The sequence below is a fragment of the Phalacrocorax aristotelis genome, chromosome 1 (assembly GCF_949628215.1).
Source record: "Phalacrocorax aristotelis chromosome 1, bGulAri2.1, whole genome shotgun sequence".
NCBI lineage: Eukaryota > Metazoa > Chordata > Aves > Suliformes > Phalacrocoracidae > Phalacrocorax > Phalacrocorax aristotelis.
In genome coordinates, this window is record NC_134276.1 from 167,995,490 (window position 1) to 168,012,017 (window position 16,528).

Genomic DNA, 16,528 nt, shown 5'->3' on the forward strand with positions numbered 1-16,528 from the left:
ATATTGCTGCAGAATTTACCTCCTGAAATATATAGACAGTCTTTATAGAGCTATTGCTCAAAGAAAAACTTAGCAACTCCTATATTTTAATTTCAGCCCTGTGATCTATAGGATCTATTTCCTACATTGAAATTATTTAGATTGTGAATTCAATTATTATTCTAGTTTGTGCTGTATAAGCTAGCTTTCTGACAACTGATTGGTAATACAGCTTTTCAGTAAAAATGTTATCCTGTGTGAAGGCTTTGGATGGAATTTGAAATGCTTAGAAATCTTCTGCTCTTCCTTCAGTTTGACCTGAAGGGCATGACCATCTCCCTCTTGTGTCTTGTTTTAATGTACTTTTAGAGCACAGCAACCTGGTACAGCATCATCCGTATTGATTTAAGTAGGATTTGTAGGTATGAGTGACTTCAGCAGTAGGCTGGCTAACTTGGTGAGGCAGGCTTTAAACTGAAAGTCTTGGGGGGTGGGACCTGTTGCAAAAATGCTCACACCAGCACGTCCAATGGGGCAGTAAGTCAGGCCAAGCAGTGTGGTGACACATGTTCTGTAGTTATCTCCCAAGATGTGAAACAGAAGAGTAATCACCTCAAGTGTATGTATACGAATGCATGCAGTCTAGGTAACAAACAGGAGAAACTGGAGCTCTGTGCCCACTCAGAAGGTTATGACGTCATAGGAGTAACTGAAACATGGTGGGACAACTCAAATGACTGGGGGATTGCAATGGATGGTTATAGGCTCTTTCGTAAAGACAGGCAGGGTAGAAGAGGTGGAGGAGTTGCACTCTACATTAAGGAAAACCTTGAATGTATCAAAGTCAACTATGGTGATTGTGAGTGCTCTATCAAATGCCTCTGGGTTAAAATCAAAAGGCTCATCTCCAAGCAGGACCTCACAGTGGGCATCTGCTACCGACCTCCTAACCACTGATGACAAAGCTGATGAAGCAATACTTGGGGCGCTAAAGCAAGCTTCTGGCCAACAGAACCTGGTCCGTATGGGTGACTTCAACTACCCAGTCATCTGCTGGAAGAACAATACGGCAGCTTGCATGTCATCCACCAAGTTCCTGGAATGCGTAGAGGACTGTTTCCTGATAGAAATGTTAGATGTGCCAACCAGGAATGAGGCACTGCTGGACTTGCTGTTCACAAACCAAGAAAACCTGCTTTGTAATATCTCAGTTAGTGATAGCCTTGGTTGTAGTGATCATAATATTGTGGAGTTTGGGATCCTGCTGAGCATGCTGAAGGTCAGCTCTAAGACAAGGGTTCTGGATTTTAGAAGAGCCAACTTCAGTTCACTCAGGGCTTAGTTGGGAGGGATTCCATGGGATGCTTCCATGGAAGACAAAGGAGCTAATGAGTGCTGGGAGTTCAAGAACTCTATTGGAAGCACAAAGCCAGTTTATACCCTACAAGGGAAAGGGAAGTAAGTGGAGCAAGAGGCCCCCATGGCTCAACCATGACCTCCTGGGTCTACTCAAATCCAAAAGGGAAGCACACCAGAGATGGAGAAGTGGAGGATTATCTGTCAAGAGCTACAAGGGCATAGCCAGAGTATGCAGAGATGCAGTTAGAAAAGCAAAAGCCCAGCTTGAGTTGAAACTGGCTGTAGATGTCAAAAATAACAAGAAGGGTTTCTTCAGGTATGTCAACCACAAGCAGAAAAAGAAGGAAACCATAGGCATGCTGTTAAACAGAATAGGAGGGTCAGTCACCAATGATGCTGAAAAGGCAGACGTCCTCAACACTTTCTTCACCGCTGTCTTTACCAGCACTGTTGGGTCCCAGGCTTTGGGAAATAATTTGCAGGTTGATCCAAACACCGACCCACCATCAGTGAAGGAAGAGTTAGTACATGAATTATTACAGGAGCCTGACCTCTACAAATCCATGGGCCCTGACACCATCCACCCGAGAGCGTTGAGAGAGCTGGCTCACATCATCGCAAGGCCACTCTCCATAATCTTTGAGAAGTCATGGAGAACGGAGGATGGCCCAGAGGACTGGAAGAAGGCAAATGTTACCCCTATCTACAAGAAAGGCTCAAGGGAGGATCCGGGTAACTATAGGCCCATCGGCCTTACTTCAATGCCTGGGAAAGTTATGGAATGAATCATCCTGGGGGCCATCACAAGTCAAATGAAGCACGTGATTTGGAAAAGCAACATGGCTTCACTAAAGGCAGATCGTGCTTGACAAATCCAGTGGCCTTCTGTGACAAATTGACTTGCCTGGTTGACATGGGGTGGGCGGTGGACATTGTCTACCTGGGCTTCTCCAAGGTCTTTGATATGGTCCCCCATAATCTCCTCCTGGAGAAATTGATGTGTTATGGCCTAGATAAGTGGTCTGTGCAGTTGGTGGGGAACTGGCTGACAGGCTGCACCCAAAGGGTGGTGGTAAATAGCTCCTTTTCCAAGTGGCAGCCTGTTACAAGTGGGGTCCCCCAGGGATCGGTATTGGGCCCAATGTTATTCAACATCTTTATAAGTGATCTGGATAACGGGGTCAAGTGTAGCCTCATGAAGTTTGCAGATGACACCAAATTGAGTGGGGAAGTAGATACTCCAGAAGGGAGAGCTGCTCTGCAGGAAGATCTGGACAGGCTGGAAGAGTGGGCCAACAATAACCTTATGAAGTTCAACAAGGACAAGTGTAAGGTCTTGCCCCTGGGAAAACATAATCTGGGAGTGCAGCACAGACTGGGATCCACCTGGATGGAGAGCAGCTCTATGGAAAGGGACCTGGGGGTCCTGGTGGACAGGAAGCTCAACATGAGTGAACAGTGTGCTGCTGGGGCCAAGAAGGCCAACAGGATGCTGGGTTGCATCAAAAAGGGCATCACCAGCAGAGATAAAGAAGTCATCCCACTCTACTCAGTGCTTGTCAGGCCACACCTGGAGTACTGTGTACAGTTCTGGTCCCCGCTATACAAAAAGGATGTGGACAGGCTGGAAGGGGTGCAGAGAAGGGCCACCAAGATGATCAAAGGACTGTGAAGCCTGCCATATGAGGATAGGCTGAGAGAACTGGGTTTGTTTAGCCGTGAGAAAAGGAGGCTTAGAGGGGATCTCATTACAATGTACCGGTACTTAAGGGGTAGTTATAAAGAAGACGGAGACTCCCTTTTTACAAGGGGTCCCATGGAGGGGACAAGGGCGAATGGACACAAGTTGCTCTTGGGGAGATTCCGATTGGACACCAGAGGGAAATTTTTCACAGTGAGAACAGTCAACCATTGGAATAATCTCCCCAGGGAAGTGGTTGACTCGGCCACATTGGACACTTTCAAGAGTCATCTGGACAGGGTGCTGGGCCATCTTGTGTAGACTGTGCTCTTCCCAGAAAGGTTGGACAAGATGATCCCTGAGGTCCCATCCAACCTGTGATTCTGTGACTCTCTGCTACTTGAGGGAGCTATGGTAGGGATAGAAACACCAAACACAGCTTCTGTCTGTGGAAAGAAGTTGTGAAAGGTCCAACTTTGATAACCCAGCCTTAACTCCACTCCAGTTTGGCTTTTGCCTTTCTGAATCATGCAGTACATTTTCAGTTTATTGCTGTATATCTCTTCTGTTTCCTCTACAGAATTGTTTAATTTAAATCTCAGTCCAGAGCTGGATGTAATTCAGTGATAGGCGAGGCAGCTCTTTCATAGCTGTTGCTTATATATATGAAAATATACATAAATATATAAAATAGACATAAAGTATAGTAAATCTGGACTTGTTAGGACTAAGGAACCTTAGCACTTATTTAAAATATTTCTAGATAAGTTCAAAATTATCTTATTGTAGTGATCAACCTGTGTGTTGGTTTCAGCCTTCCTTTATAGCTATTCTCTCATTGCTTTCTCATGTACTGCATAATCTTTATACACAATGCAGATGAATGCACATTTTCTCGTTTTCTGCTTGAACTATTTGGCTGTCTTCAAGTATGTGCTTTGCCTTTAAAAGGGAAAAAAAAAGCTCAGAGTTATAAGTTTGACATTTTTTATTTCTTGCTGAAGAAACAGTCCTTATGTGAATCTATACAGTGTATTTACTCTGGGCAGAATGTAGAGCTTAGACTTGAAATCTGATTTGACAACAGCAATGAGAAATATGTAGTGTGTTTTAATGTCAAAAATGTAATTCAAAGGGGGGGAAAAAACCATAGCTGGAACAGAATAAAAAAAAATCAACGTGACTTTTCCAGTCAAATTTTGTTGCTTTCAAGGATTGAAAAAATGAGGCCTACAGGGTTTAATGTCCCTTTAACTCTCTGATATGTCAAGTCTTGTTAAAGTTACTCAGCTCTATCTCCACATGCAGTCTTAAAAGGTTATTTATTCATCTCTTGTCATTATTTTAAAGTTATCCCCAAGTTATCCCTTTCCTGTTTTATTTCAACAAGTCATTGAACAACCTGTGATTTTGAAATTAATGTTTTCCTTTTGCAGTTTATTTAGGATGTTTTCTAAAACCATAGTGGCTTGGAAACCATCATTTTCCCCTTGTATTTTAAAAACGACATGTGTTATCTTCCGGGATGTTATGACTCATTCCTTTTTTTGTTTTCTTTTGAGCACCGGCACCTGAGAAAATCAGAACCTCTGCATAATGAGAAAATAAATACACACTTGCAGGAAATAAATTAATGATCTCAGAATACTTTTTGAGGTGTTTGCCTAATGAAACTTTCTTTCTGTAACTGAAAGCAAAGTAATTGAACTGAAAAGCCTTATTGTGAGTTACTAAAATTTAAGTTGCTGGGGAATGGGAGTTTTAAAATACTTTATCTGTTCCTCTGTGCAGTGTATTAACTGCCATTGCAATAATCTCTGACTGTATCCCAAGTACATAGCAATAATTATCTCTCTCTGTACACGCTTTTTAAAAGCTGGGTTGGCTTCCTTGTTTTGTGTCTGTGAGTTGTAGTGTTTTATGCCAAAAGTAGTCCCAGGAGCAGTAAATTGGCTGTTGGAGCGAGCTCCTCTTTCACGTTGGAAAGAGTAGCACATCAATCCCTTGGTAGATACCTTCTGGGCATCATATTATTTTCATATATAGCCTACAGATGTGATTTCCTAACTCTGAGAATACAGTGTGCATATGTAAACAAGGTGCCATGAGAAAGCTGATACATACATTTACAGTAGGCCAGGTGCTAAACAGTAACTCTTTCGAGCCCTTTTCTTTTCCTCATACATGTGAAATAGATACATGAGGTAGTATGTGAAATAGATTTAGTCTTGGAGGCGAAAGGGAATAAATTACCTTGTATACTGTGCAGTAAGATAAGAGTATCAGCTTCTGTAGAGTAGCTGGTTTGTTAAAGTCACACCTTGGCTTACCCCAGAACGACTTGATCGTGTACCTGTACCTTAGGTTTAGATCCAGCTGCTGTCAGAATCTTATGTCACGCTGATAAATTGTTGTACTGTCTTCCTAGTGTTTTGTGGATCAAAAAGGATATTGCTTTAGGGTGGGTTGCAGCATCCTGCCATGGGGATAATTCTTGGGTGGCTAGAAACAGTCCCATGGGGGACCCTGAATACCAGGAGAGAGGCTTCCCTTCATGTGAAGCATTTCAAGGAAATTAATGTCAAGTTACATTTGGATGACAGCATCCAGAACCATTTGTCCCTGTTTCTTGGACAGATGCAGGTGAACGTAACTTGCTCTTTTGCTGTTCCCAAGTGCTGAAGTCGTTAATCTCAAAAGTATGGGCATAAACATAAGCTGGGAAAATGTTCCTTTAGCAATAGTGTGTTTATTGCAGAAGAGGTAGTGCTATTTGATCCCACCCCCCCACCCTCCCCAGTTCAATTTCGTATATCTTTTTTTCTCTCTCTTCCTGTGCTGGGCAGGCAAGATAACAAGAGGTGAGAATTTGAGATGATTTAAAGCTGTGTAATAAGACTGCCTAAGACTGTACTGTCTTACTGGCTTTCCTGCTCATTCATGACATTGCATAGGAGAAGACACACGTGCATTTTTAAGTGAAGTCCTCATTTTCCAGATCCTATCATCTGAAGAACAGAAACAGACACTTTAAGGCCAAAACACTGAGAGTAGAAGTTGCTCCAGGGTGTTCTCATTGTCCTCTAAAACAACTTGAAGGTAGGACAGGACCACGTGCTAGTCAAGCAATACCGACTGTTTGGTTGCAGAGAAGCTCAGCAGGATGAGAATGGGTGTTGCTTTTTCCTCAGCAGGCTGGAGAAGATAATTCACCAGAGGGACAAACGTCTGTTCTCTGTGCTGTGACCTGAAGTCAGACAAAGAGCATATGCACTGACCTGCATAGGTGGTGCTAGTGGCTATTTATTGTTAGAAAAATAATGCTCTTTTGAATCTACTTTTTTAAAGGGTATTATGTGTTGGTATTTTTAAGCATCTTTTTTTTTTTCCTTCAGCACTGAGCACGGTATAGACTGTTCCAGGATGATGTTCCTAGTAGATTTCCTGTAGGTGATGGCAGCTTTGTTAGTCACTTTATTTATGGATTTTTTCCTTTGCCTTGTCAAGCAAGTCAGAAGATATTTCTGGCTGCTTCTCTGACTCCTAATCATTTAATCTGTTTATGCAAATAAAACTTTATGTTTCTGCTCTTAAATTTAGGTTTTATTACTGGTAACCCATGATGCTAGTCTGGATGCAGGGATCCTTTCTGAGAAATAGGGTAGTGTTGGAGGGGGGAGCAGGGGAAATCATCATGATTCTCTGTTCTAATATCCTGAGTGAGACAAGCCAATGTTCAGTCCAAAATTTCCTCTGAAACTTCTACACATCTCAGAAGGTGAGTTTAGGTTGACTGTAAATGCTGGTGGCTCCACCACAACCCTAGGCGAGATGTTCCTGTAGCAGTTATCCTTTGGGTTTAATAATTTTTAAAGCTTTGTTTGTAGTTTGAACTTGGCAAACTTCTGTGGTCAGCTATGGGATCTCATTGTGTTCCTCCCCGTGCCCCCCACCCCCCCCCACCCCGATTAAAGAGCCATCTGTTAATCTTTCACGTGTGCATAAGTATATATACTAATACCATCTCACTTCTTAAATTATTGGTTATATCAAGTAGGATGAGCTTTCTTGGGATTCGAGGCATGATTTTTAGACCTTGGATACTTCTGTAGTTATTTCTTGCATTTGTCCCAAGTTTTCCTCTAAGAACGCCAGAAGGTGACATAGCATGTCACTAACAGTCTGGCAGGTGCTATGTACAGAAATATTTTCAGCTCCCTTCATATTTTTTATATTTATCTCCTGTAATTCAGAGGATTATTCACTGCTTGGCTGCAGACCTGCATGGAGTTCTCACAAAATAACTATCTACAATGATTTATAAATTCTCTTAAGTTTTTACTCTCCTAAGCACAACCAACCATTTCTATTCTTATGTGAACAGTTCCATATAGCACCAGGAAAAAGCCTGTTGTCCAAACAACTCACCACTCCATGCATTTGTTGTATAACATTTCCTTGATTACATTTATTGTTTTTCACCAAAGAGGCTTGCTTATGCTTCTCACTTAACAAAAAGTCATTCTCATATGACTTCCAGTCATTCCTTACACCTTTATATATAAACAGTTGCCTCCTACTTAGTTTTCTTTGTTTTCAGGATGGGAAAGTGTCCCTTTTAAAGCACTCTGTAATGTAGAACTGGTGTTTATCCACACACAGTGATTTAAATTGGTTATAATCAACAGAACTTTAATTCTTGATTTCTAATGGAAATCTAGTGTACTTTCACCCTTGCCTAGCTGCTATGGTCTTTTAAGTAGTGCATCGCTTGTATTTTTTAGAAACTTACAGATATTTTGTTGAGGAAAACTACTGGTATGCATTCCCTTCCTGGAACCTTTCCTCTCACGTCACATATATGTTTGAAAGGGCTCTTCATCACATTCCTTTCTGATTGAGCGGTTGACTGCAGATCTGTATTGATACCGAGACTGTGAAGTGCCTGTTAATACATTGACCCGTATCTACTCTGGATGAAATGAGCAATCACTTTAAAGCAGATAGTGGTGTCTTTATTATACCACACAATTTGCCTGTCTCTTCTGTCTGTCCCAATGCTTTTTAATGTTGAAGTAGTTTTAAAAATTCCACTAGGCTTCAGAAATTGTACTCAATTACACTTATCAGCAGTGTATTTTTCTTGCTCTGTTTGTTATCCAGGTTTCCACTATTGTCATATAAACCACTAGTTTGGGGTTTTTTTTGCATCCCTTGACATTTTCATGTTTTAGTTTTGAATCTTATATTCAGGTAATGGTATCCGTATCATAACTTCTGTGTGTCCTCCTTAGTGAATACCATCTGAAAGCCCTGCAGAGTAATCTAGTTTGATTGCTATACAAAATATTAGGCAGTCTCACTATAGAGAGAGAAGCTTCCAAGGTTTATGGACTTCAGTTTGCAGAGTGAGACAAATAATCCACAGGATATCACTTACCTAGCCAGTGTTTAATCTCCTGTATCTTCTGCAATCTGTTTCTCTGATTTGGGCATCAGGAAGGATTCCCAAGCAGACTGTACCTCTCCTGTTTTCAAGGAACTTTAATAACTTAATAAATATTGCTGAACATGGCCCAGGTCTACTACTGCGTTGTGTTCTGTTACAAACTGGGCATCCCTGCCTCAGTTTTTACTATAGAAAACAGACTCCTTTGTTGCCATCACTTAGTTCCCAAACAGAATAGGCAGTTGCCTTGTCTGAAAATGAGTCTACAACTCTCTTCTGCTGTTCGGGATCAGTGGTTGGCCACCCAAAGGGTTAATTTTTTTTTTCCTAGCAAACTATTGACTTTTCACTCTGTGGAAAACCTCTGTCTTTGGACAGGAAGCAGAAGGTGGTACCTCCTTTGCTGGTAGTCGGGTCGCTCTTGGCTATCATTGCTGGCTATAGGGAGCTGTGCCTTTTGAAAGAAATTCTGCATTCCCTCTTGCAAAATGTCTCAAAAGTTATCTCCACCATCGGGTTTACCTCTTTGCTAATATAATTGCAGCAAGGGCAGCTATTCAAAGTGTAAGTGGAGTCAGTCTGGATACCATTTAATGATTCATGTCCCAGAAAAACATGGTTTTCCTGTTTCTATAGTAGAGACATTGTTTCTGGCTGTCTGCTTAGAGCAGTGGCTTAGTGTTTGGGAAATGCTTGCAACTGAGGGCATCTGCCTTTTTTTTTTCCCCATCTAGGTTTCTTTAGAACAAACAAAAAATCCTAAACAGAAACAACCCTAAGCCTGAAACTTTATTATTGTATTTGTAGGCTGGAGATTAGGATGTAGTTGCACATCTATAATAGTAATGGTGATAAAAAACTAACCAAACACCAAACCTACAGTTCAAAGGGAATAATAAATCAATGGCTGACTTAGCCTCTTTGCATGTGAAATATTAACATGTTTTTTTGAGTTTTATTTAACATGTGTATGACTTTCTGAAAGTATACCAAAATATTGTTCAAAACAAAGGTCATAAATAGTACAGACAGTACATAAATAAACAGAAAAAGAAATGTGCTTACTTTATAAATCAGTTTTCACGTATCAAAAAATCACTCAAAGCACTTAGAAATCTGAAATGATTCCAGCATATGGAAATAAATTGGTCTAAAATGATCTCCTGCAATATCAAAAATTTTTAGGCATACCTGAAAAAGAAGAAAACAACCACAAAGCAACCAAATAAACCCCAAAACCAACAACACAATTAAAACAACACATGCTCCTTTTCCTGCTGTCCACTCTCCCCAGGGTTTGTCATCTTGTGCTGTCAAGGGGATCACAAGTCATAGCAGAAGTGACTGTTTCTAGGTCAGACAGGAACATGTTGTGAAGTGTAATTTTACAATATGCACAGGAATAGTATTTTATGGTAGGAAAGTACTGACTTGCTACAAATTACTGCATTAACTAAACACCACAGACTCATTTCACTGAACTGCTGGTAGTGACAAGCCAGTTTTACAGCTGGTACAGTAATACTTCTCAATATTGTTTGGAAAAAAAGAGGAAGGGAAAGGGGAATTTTAGGTTGTACTTTTCCAGAGGTGGCAGGGGAAGAGACTGAACTGTCCTGGTAGTTACCCTAGCTGTTCTGTTATCTTCATGGTTTATTATATACAAGGCACTTAACATATTTGGACCATTTTTAAATGGCATTGTAATAGTTCCAACTGCAAAACCAGGCTAATCTAATCTATTATTATTAGCATCATACTGATATTAGTATGATATATCATATTAGTATCTGTGCAAGGACATGCACTTTCATAGACTATTTTTTTAACTAACAAGTTACCCTTGAAGCCTTCTCCATTCACTCCTTGATTGTGCCTGTTAAAATTAAGAAAGGCAACTATTAAAAAAGTAGTGGTAGGGAAGCGACGTATGATTTTAGGAGAAAAATGCATGCATCACACACGCAAAGATCCTGTAGATCATGTGATTTAAATGTTACAAAAATCCTAATAATACTGCACTGCAGGTGAAGCTGTTCTGTGGCTGATGGTGACTAAAGTCTTTGTTTTCCATCCTTCCTAGAAATTAAGAAGCCACCGGTGGCCCCCAAACCAAAATTTGTGGTAGGACACAAGGCGACGCCTCCACCTGTTGCACCGAAGCCCGACATTGTACTTTCTGGTGTTATACAAGCAGCAAGGAAAACCAAGCCAGCAATTGCACCAAAACCAAAGGTTTTCAAGAGCTCATCTGTTCCAGAAGTTAAACCTCCATCATCCACACAAAAAAGCACAAAAAGCTTTGAGGAGCACAGGGAAGATTCTTCTCAAACACTAGACCACTTGAATTATAAAAATGAAGCCTCGGAAGGGAGTACGGATAACACAACATATATTCTACCGATGTCATCTTGCAAATTTGAATGCCTTCATAAACTTGGAAATGGGGACAATACCTGTAAAACTCAGATAATTTTTGAGCACTTTGAAAACTTAGAGAACATCAAAGTTGGTGAAAAAAATGCACCAGCTCTGGGGACTAGTCACAATGAAAAACTGTCAAATAGAAATCAGGTGGTTTTGAAAGCCAGCATTTTGGAAGAGAAACTTAAGGATGTTCTAACTCATAGTGTATTTCCTAACAGCAGTCCTGTGAGGCACAGGTATGCAGACAAACTTGACAACGGGGATGGCAGCAGTTCCAAGAATGATGTTAAAATAGAGTTTATGGAACTTGTACAGTCTTCTCCGTCTTCTGAGGTAGCTAAAGGGAAGCAACAAAATACTGATGGTAATCTCGCTGCTGATGAGTTTCAGATGTCTGAAATTTGTCCTAGTTTGACTGAAAATAACCACAGTTGTTCTTGCTCATTGGACCAGGAAATCCTGGAAAATGAAAATTTAAGTAGCAATAGTAAGTTTTCAGGTGAAATGGGTATGAAAGTGGGTGCTGATAAAACCTCTGAAACATCTTCAGTCCTGAGCTCAAAAGTGCTTCCTGTCCCTAAGCCAAGAAAGCCACGTGCTGCATGTCTAGTCCGTCAGGATGGCATAGACACCACAGGAGAAGGAACAAAGGAACCATCTAACTCAGAGAAAGATTCCTTTGGGCTTGCAGAGCAAAGCTGTAAAAAGCCAGCAAAAATTAATATCCTTGGCCAAAGTGTTTGTTATAACAATAATACAGAAGTGCTTCATCCTGAAAAATGTGAGATAACTCAAAGCAATGCAGACAAAATGCATCAGGTGAAGGAACCTGCTACGGAAGAGTCAACCTCACAAAGTCTTTTGCCTCCATTGTCACGCAAAACTTCTGATTTGGAGGAAAGTGTTGCATGTTCTTTAGATGCAGACCATAACTTAGTTAACTCCATGGATGAGATGGCAGATGATGCTAGTATGCTAGATGCTGTGGACAAAAGGACTAACTTTGTCAGGTGTGATACTTTGTCCATGAGTTTGCCAAAGCAACTCAAATTAACTGGCAGTCAGCACTCATCTGCTTCCCATAGCCTCCATGTTTCCCCACAGAAATTGGAAGATAAAGAAGTTAAAAAAAAGGATGAAAGTTCTCCAAAAATCATTCCTAAAAAACCACAGAGGCACAGCCTACCAGCTGCTGGCCTGTTGAAAAAAGCTGCATCAGCAGAGCTTGTGGAGAAAAGTTCTTACACCTCCAGTGAGGACAAATCGAAGTGTGTTCTGGAAGGATCTCACTTCACATGTCCACCAGCCAAGGAGCAAGGTACGCTGTCATCCTGTGACATACCCAAACGTTCTTCTGAGAAACCCGTCTGGAAGTTACCTCATCCTATTCTTCCATTTTCAGGAAATTCTGAATCATTAAAAACTGCTAACATTGCTACCAGCTTTGACCACGTAACTGTTGTGACGAAGCCTAGGGCCAAATCTCTCTCTTCTGTGGACATGGAAAGGACAGACAAGCCTTGTAAAGACCATCAGAAGAAAAATAGCTTGAAAAAGTTTCTCAACATGAAACTGTCAGTTTGCTTAATGAAAAGCGACTTCCAAAAATTTCTGTCTAAAGGCAGCCAGTCAATGGATGGTGCTGTTGCCAGCTTTTCCACTGGGGAAGGGTATGGAAGTGGTAGCAACCGGAGTATAGCATCTGTAGGCTGTGAAAGGAAAGCTAAATCTGCCAAGGCACATCCCATAGAAATAAGTAGTCCATTGTTACAGAAGAAGAGGCAGAGAAACAGAAGTCAACCTGAGATGCGAAGTAACCAAAGGCTGGAGTCTTTAGGTGGGCATGTACTTTCGGGAGACAATTTGTCACAAACGCATTTGAATTCTGTAACCAGCACTTGTGCTCCAGAGTACGAGAATGTGCGTCACTATGAGGAAATACCCGAGTATGAGAACTTGCCTTTTGCTATGGGTGCTGGGAGAAATCTCTGTTTTGAATGGCAGAACTCCAGCAGTGTGGAAGACCAGAGCCCTGGCTTCTATGAGGTTGACGAGCCTTGTGAAGCTACAAGCAGGCGTTTGAGACTTGGCAGGTAAAATAAAGAGAAAAGGGGAGTTAAACAGCTCCATTGCAACTCTGTTGTAAACATGTTTAGATGATGACTTGAGGCTGTACCCCTTTTGGTAAATGTCAGCAGGACAGTCATTGCTGTATATCTTTATATGCTTTCGCTGTTTTGAAAACCGTTTGCACTTGGTAAAGAGTAAAGAGGAAAAAGAAGCTAGTTATTTATCATATATGATCAAAATTTGGGAAACTAATGTATGTGCTTTTCCAGATTTAAAGCAAATCAGATACAGTCATGTATTTGTATCCCTGAATACTTAAATGGGGAGGAATGAACCTTACCACAGTCTCAGGATTGTCTTGAATTAGAGTCCATAGAGTGCATGTCACTAGGTTTCTTGGGGAAATAAATATATTTTTAGATCAGCTGATAGAGGTGGGAAAAGCTGACAAGCTTTTGGGCATGTAAATTCTTCATCAGGTCTTGAAAGCTTTACAAGTATAACAAAAGATATTGCCTCTCCCTGAATATAGTGAGTCTTCTGTGTCTGCCTGCGCTCCCAGCAAAGGTAGTAATAGTGCGCAAGTTCTGCATGACACACAGAGCATTACTGAAAGACAGGGTTTGGTGGCGCTGCAGGTTGCTGCTGTGTTTCGTTGTCTCAGGAGGTGGTGGACACAGGTAATACCAGCAGATTCAGAATGGGATTTGACCAATTCAGGTATGTCCAAAACAGATTCATAAGGGAAAAGGAAGAAACAGACCTTCTAAGATCTGTCATACTGTGATTGTGAATGCTGGGAAGAGGAATGGGCCACAGAGAGTGGCCAGGATCATGTGTTTTCCCAAAGTAACATGGCTTACTGTGTCTATCAGAGTGTGGTAACAGGTGAAGCATTGTTTTGACCCAGTATGGTATTATTTAACTTGATTTCAGCTGATCAGTTGGTTGTACAGATCCTCAAGATTTGTCTCAAACCAGCAATAACGATTTGAATGAAATATGCAGCCTGTATACTTCATAGTCCCCAGAAAACTTCTTTACACTGGAATATAGGCATATTGACAAGAATAAATGACCTAGCTTACAGATGGTCACATTTAACTTCATTTTTTACTGAGGGTTACGGAGCTTCATTTAATTTTGGATGTGTGCGTAGCAAACGCATACTCCAAAGAATCTGAGAGCTGGCCATTCTTCAGGGGAGTATGTCCTCTTAAATAGGAAGAGACAGATATTTTAAGTGGCATTGCATGTTACTAATTGTTTATAGACTTGATATTCTCAACATTGGACTGTTTGGAAAGCATGTACCCTTATCACAGGAAGTAGGATTCCTGGTTATAGGCTCAATATTGGTATATTTATTCATGTGGTTGTTGAGTATTTTTCTTGTTTACAGTAGGGTGTTTGTTGGTTTTGTCTTGGTACAGTTTAAGTTCCTGACTGAGTGTATGCTTTTTGTTTAATCTTTAGGTATCTTTTGGGGTGGTTGACCACACTCTTAGTATTCCCTTGAATTGGTTTACCTAAGAAGGGTGACACCAAACCTAAATAAGGATATATTTTATGTGTTTATGTGATCTATTTTGATTTGTGTTGTGGTTCTGGGTCAGGTGAATGTATGTCTTTGCTTTAGGAAGCAAGAAGGACCATTATGCTATATGAAATATGGGAGGCATGAGACTGCAGTTGCTCCTTGAGTGAAATTCTATAGTTTTCTTACCTGGCTGAGTGTGAGAGGTTTATAGTTATTCCCTCTCCACACAAACCTTCCCCAATACCAATGGTCTTAAAAGGGTTTAAATCATCTGTTCTACCCTGGCCCATTTGCAACTGTAGCTGCTCCCTAAGCTGAATGTTCTTGACATAACTGGGTTTGTGTTGTGTTTTTGTTTTAAAAGCATGCCATAGAAAACCACATCCAGAACCCTTTTATGTGAGTGTTTATTTTAAACTAGATTACGCAGTCATTAAACACCTTAGGAAACAATTAATGCATGCAGTTACTTCAGTAGACCTCATGGGAACAAAGAATTTCCTGTGAGAAAAAGGGATACAATAGGGCAGTGGTCTCCTGATCCGGATCAGCTGCCGCTGGAAGAGCAGGTACAGGTATTAATTGTGGCTCTGGCTTGGGAGGTGTAAGGGTCCTCGCCCGGACAGAGCCAGGCAGGCAGCTGCTCCATTTTCCCCATCCATTATCTCAAATCCTTTGAAGCTTCTTTATCAATGTTGCCTTACCTTTTCTCCTGGGCCAGGTGGTATTATAAAACCGGTTAGAGAAACAGTGCTGATGTTATTGAAATAATTACCGCTCGTGTTTTCCCCAGCCTGTCAGAACATGCACTTAGCTCTTTTTCATAGATTATGGCACATAAAACTCCTGTAATGCACTGCTAATGGGGATCTCAAAGCAAATTATCTTATGATTAAAGGCAACGTACAAATGAGATTGTTCTTCTGAGAAATTCATAGATCGTTTGCTTACACTTCTAGTCATAATAGCACAGATGCAGTGCATAAGTCTGAATGCCAGGCTTGCCATTAGCCGAAGAGTTTGGTGGTGTCTTTACCCCATGTTAGATTTCTTTCTGGAGGAAGAAATAAAATTTTCATAACATACCCAGTGCTTTGGTGGTTACAGAGAAATTTCCTCCCGATCCCATCTGGTGAAACAAGTACGCTTTAATGGGAAATGATAATAGCTTCTGACACTTTTATTCTAAATTCATGTGTATTATTAAATTCAGATACATTTTGTTTGCTTGGGCCTTCTGAAAGGGGTTTAAATGCAAATGGTGGGCCTGGGTAATTAAGGATGGGGTATCAGTTGTCGCTTACCACTTGATTTTTGAGTTATTTGATGTCATCCCTCCCTTCTGCTGATGGTGGGCTTGGTTTTGAAAGGAAGAGAACCAGGGTCTTGATATGGTGTGTGAGCCACTGAGGTGGAACAGATGCTGCTGATGGGAGACTGATGGGTTTTGTTGGTTTTAAGTAGTTCAGGGGAATGTTCTCAATAAAGTAATGACAATATATTGGGAGCAGATAATCCATGTTTTTATTTCTGCTGTTGAAAAAAGGAAATCTCTTGAAACAGTTTTAAAGGATTTTTTATTTTGTCCTAGTCTACCTGTTCAACTACCAATTTAAAATAGATAATGACAGTGAATGTGTTATTACAAAGACTGAAAAAACCAAAATGAATGAAGAATAGATACTGTGGGATAGGAAATGTACTGTTAAATGTAAAAGAAGTTTGAAATATCGTTATCCAGTTGCAGATACAGGGAAAACAGCTCTTTGGGTTTGTTTTTTTGAGAAATGAATGGTTCAGGCCTGAAAAGTCAGTGCTGCTGATACCGCCGCAATTAATTTTCATGTTGTCGGAGACTGGTGGTTGAAATGGTTCTGTTTTGAAGTAACACCATTTTTTTTAAACCTCTTAATGAAAAAAATATTTGCACGTTGGTTATCCTCTTTTTAGTGACAAACCTTTATTCTGAGGAGGACAGCAAAATCTTCCCTGAAACCAAAAGTAAAATTTGCCCAGTAATCTA

The 16,528-nt window shown here is 40.7% G+C and overlaps 1 protein-coding gene across 1 annotated transcript in view; it reads left to right on the top strand.

Moving 5' to 3' along the window:
* The window catches only part of FGD6 (FYVE, RhoGEF and PH domain containing 6), an 80,394-nt gene that overhangs the window by 2,225 nt on the left and 61,641 nt on the right, over positions 1-16,528 (top strand). The window contains exon 2 of the mRNA XM_075080624.1: positions 10,552-12,988. Within this exon, the coding sequence (XP_074936725.1) occupies positions 10,552-12,988 (2,437 nt within the window). The remainder of the gene's footprint in view (positions 1-10,551; positions 12,989-16,528) is intronic.